Source organism: Lycium ferocissimum, chromosome 6, assembly GCF_029784015.1.
Source record: "Lycium ferocissimum isolate CSIRO_LF1 chromosome 6, AGI_CSIRO_Lferr_CH_V1, whole genome shotgun sequence".
Lineage (NCBI taxonomy): Eukaryota > Viridiplantae > Streptophyta > Magnoliopsida > Solanales > Solanaceae > Lycium > Lycium ferocissimum.
The window spans coordinates 45,559,717-45,562,760 of record NC_081347.1 but is presented as its reverse complement, the minus strand read 5'-3'; the positions used below and the strand labels follow the sequence as shown (position 1 = coordinate 45,562,760).

Genomic DNA, 3,044 nt, shown 5'->3' with positions numbered 1-3,044 from the left:
AATATTTAGTAGTTAGTTACTAAAAACCCAATTTCTACCAAAATCATCGGATTAAGACATTAGACCTAAAATTTAGCATCTATGATTTTAGTAAACTTTTCACACCATATTCCCTGTGGGATTCGACCCCAACCTTGTTGGGTTACTATATTTGACAACGTCCGCATTATACCATTAATAGGTGTAATTTGAGCGTATCAATCCTCAGCCTCAAGATGGCGTTGCACATGAACATACAGGAGTTGTTGGTAATCGGGGACTCCGATTTGCTCATAAATCAAGTAAAAGGAAATTGGGCGACCAAAAACGATAAGATACTCCCATATGTGAGTCTGGTACAAAGATTGTGCGGGAGATTCAAGAGTATTGACTTTAGGCATACCCCAAGGGCTCAAAATGAGCTCGCAGACGCACTGGCTACAATAGCGTCTATAATCCAGCACCCTGAGAGTACCTACATTGATCTATTAGAGATCACACTGAGAGAAGGGACGGCTTACTGCGCCCATGTCGAGGCCGAGCCAGATGGCCAACCATGGTATGCTGACATTAAGGCCTATCTGGAAAAAAAGGAGATTATCCCCCAGAGAGTTCAGCAAATCAAAAGAAGACCATCAGGCGGTTAGCTAGTGGTTTCTTCTTGAACAAGGAAGTGTTGTACAAAAAGACCCCTGATCTTGGGTTGCTCAGGTGTGTGGACACCGAAGAGGCTACAAAACTACTAAAAGAGGTGCACGCAGGGGCATGCGGACCCCACATGAATGGATTCCTCCTCGATAAGAAACTCCTACGGATAAGATATTATGGGATGACCATGGAGCATGACTCTTGTAAATTTATACAAAAGTGCCATCAGTGTCAGATACACGGGGATCTGATCAATGTTCCCCCCACAGAATTACACGCGATGAGGTCGCCCTGATATTTCGTGGAATGGGGAATGGAAGTGATAGGACCCATCAAGCCTCCGGCCTCCAATGAAAATTATTTAATCTTAGTCACCATAGATTACTTCACTAAATGGGTGGAAGAAACTTCACACAAATCAGTGACCAAGAATGTTGTGGCCGACTTCATAAAAAATAATCTGATATGTCGTTTCGGTGTGCCGAAATCCATCATCACAGACAATGGTGCCAATCTGAACAACCATTTGACGAAAGATATCTGTGAGCAATTCAAAATCACTCACAGAAACTCTACTACCTATCGGCCATAAATGAATGGAGCCGTAGAGGCTGCCAACAACAACATCAAAAGAATCCTGAGAAAAATGGTCGAACTACAAGAATTGGCATGAGCAGTTGCCTTACGATTTGTTGGAATATAAGACGACGACCAAAACTTCCACTGGACCCACCCCGTACCTCCTTGTCTATGGTAATGAGGCGGTCATACTCGTAGTGAAAATCCCTTCACTCAGAATCATCCAAGAGGTGGAGCTAGAGGATGCAAAATGGGTTAGAAATCGTTATGAACAACTGGCCATGATAGAGGAAAAGAGAATGGTGGCGGTATGCCATGAACAGCTATACAAACAAAGGATGTCTCGAGCCTTCAACAAGTGGGTCAGAACCCGACTTTTCCAGATCGGACAACTCATACTCAAGCGAGTCTTCCCTCACCAAGAGGGATATAGAGGAAAATTCGCGCCGAACTGGCAAGGACCATACATGGTCAGGAAAGTACTCTTAGGAGGAGTCGTAGTCCTAGCCGAGATGGACGAACAAGAGGGGCCCAAAGCCATTAATGCAGACCTGCTCAAGAGATAATACATTTAGGATTCCATTTGCTTGTAATCACATTATTAATTCCTTGTAATCATACCTTTTGCTTGTAATCGTGCTAGAAAAGGAGAAAAATAAATCATCTATGTAATGAACTACGTAATGACCTGAATTCCCCACGATGGGATATGTAGGCAGTCCGTATTAGACACGGTCACTTTATTAGTAAAACCAAAACTCAATTACCTTATTATGAACTACGTTTGACATGAATTCCTGTTGCGAAAGGATAAGTAGGCGCTCTCGAGCTCGATCGTCATAAAAGAAAAACCAAGAAACCTTTAGGAAACCATAGAGACAATAAGGCGGGAAGAGTAGGCAAGATCAAGCTCGTAAGGGTCAGCACAAAATCAGACAGCACCAACCCTACCTTTGGGGCAGAAATTTTTGAGGGAACCTCAAAAATTCCTATAAAAAACAGTCAACAAGGGAAGAGACAGAGTAAAATAATACACTGGGGAAAACTTTTTGAGTTCGGCATAGCAAGACAAGACAAGGGTCACTCAGAGCAAATCTAAGGGGGAAATGCATTTTTTGAGAAAGATCTCAAAAATTCTATCGACACAAAAGTCGGCAATCATATCTCTGGAAAGAATCGAAAGACCTCGTTCGAGGAAAGCACACGTCGCGACACATAAAAAATGAAACAAACATTTATTTTTAGGAAAAAGCAACATGCATTTTATAAAGTTTTTGCTATGAATTTTCATATATATATATATATATATATATATATCCCCCGGAAAACATCTCTCGAAATACCGAGCTTAAGAGGGTTTGAAGGGGCATCAAGAGGAGACACCAGGCAGGAAGACAACAATGTTAATCGGCTTCTTAGGAAACTCACAATTTTTCTATGGATGCAGGTTTTTCTTTAAAAGGACGGGAGATGCACCACCAACCGGCTTACTCACAGCAAAGGCAGAAAGCAAAACTCAGCCCGGCGGAGAGAGACCAAAAGTGTCACGGCAAAAAAATAGGTAATAAAGACACATCTAACCACAAGAGTCACAGAGCAAATGAGCGTAAAGACAAATCCGACCAAAAGAGTCACACAAAGAGTGAACATCAAATATATATCAGACCAAGAGGGTAACAATTGATGAGAGTAAAGATATATACGGCCAAAAGGGTCATGACAAGCACAAAGGGCACATCCGACTAGAAGGGTCAACAATACAATGAACGAAAGAAAGATTACAAAAAGCCATAATTGTCAGCCATGCCAAGAGGGCCGTAATTATTTATTTTTTGCCA

At 41.9% G+C, this 3,044-nt stretch overlaps 1 protein-coding gene across 1 annotated transcript; it reads left to right on the top strand.

The window, feature by feature from the left end:
• Positions 1–215: 215 nt before the first annotated feature.
• On the top strand, positions 216–626 carry LOC132061323 (uncharacterized). The gene has a single exon (XM_059454162.1). The coding sequence runs from the start codon at positions 216–218 to the stop codon at positions 624–626; it is 411 nt and encodes a 136-aa protein (XP_059310145.1).
• Positions 627–3,044: the final 2,418 nt, after the last annotated feature.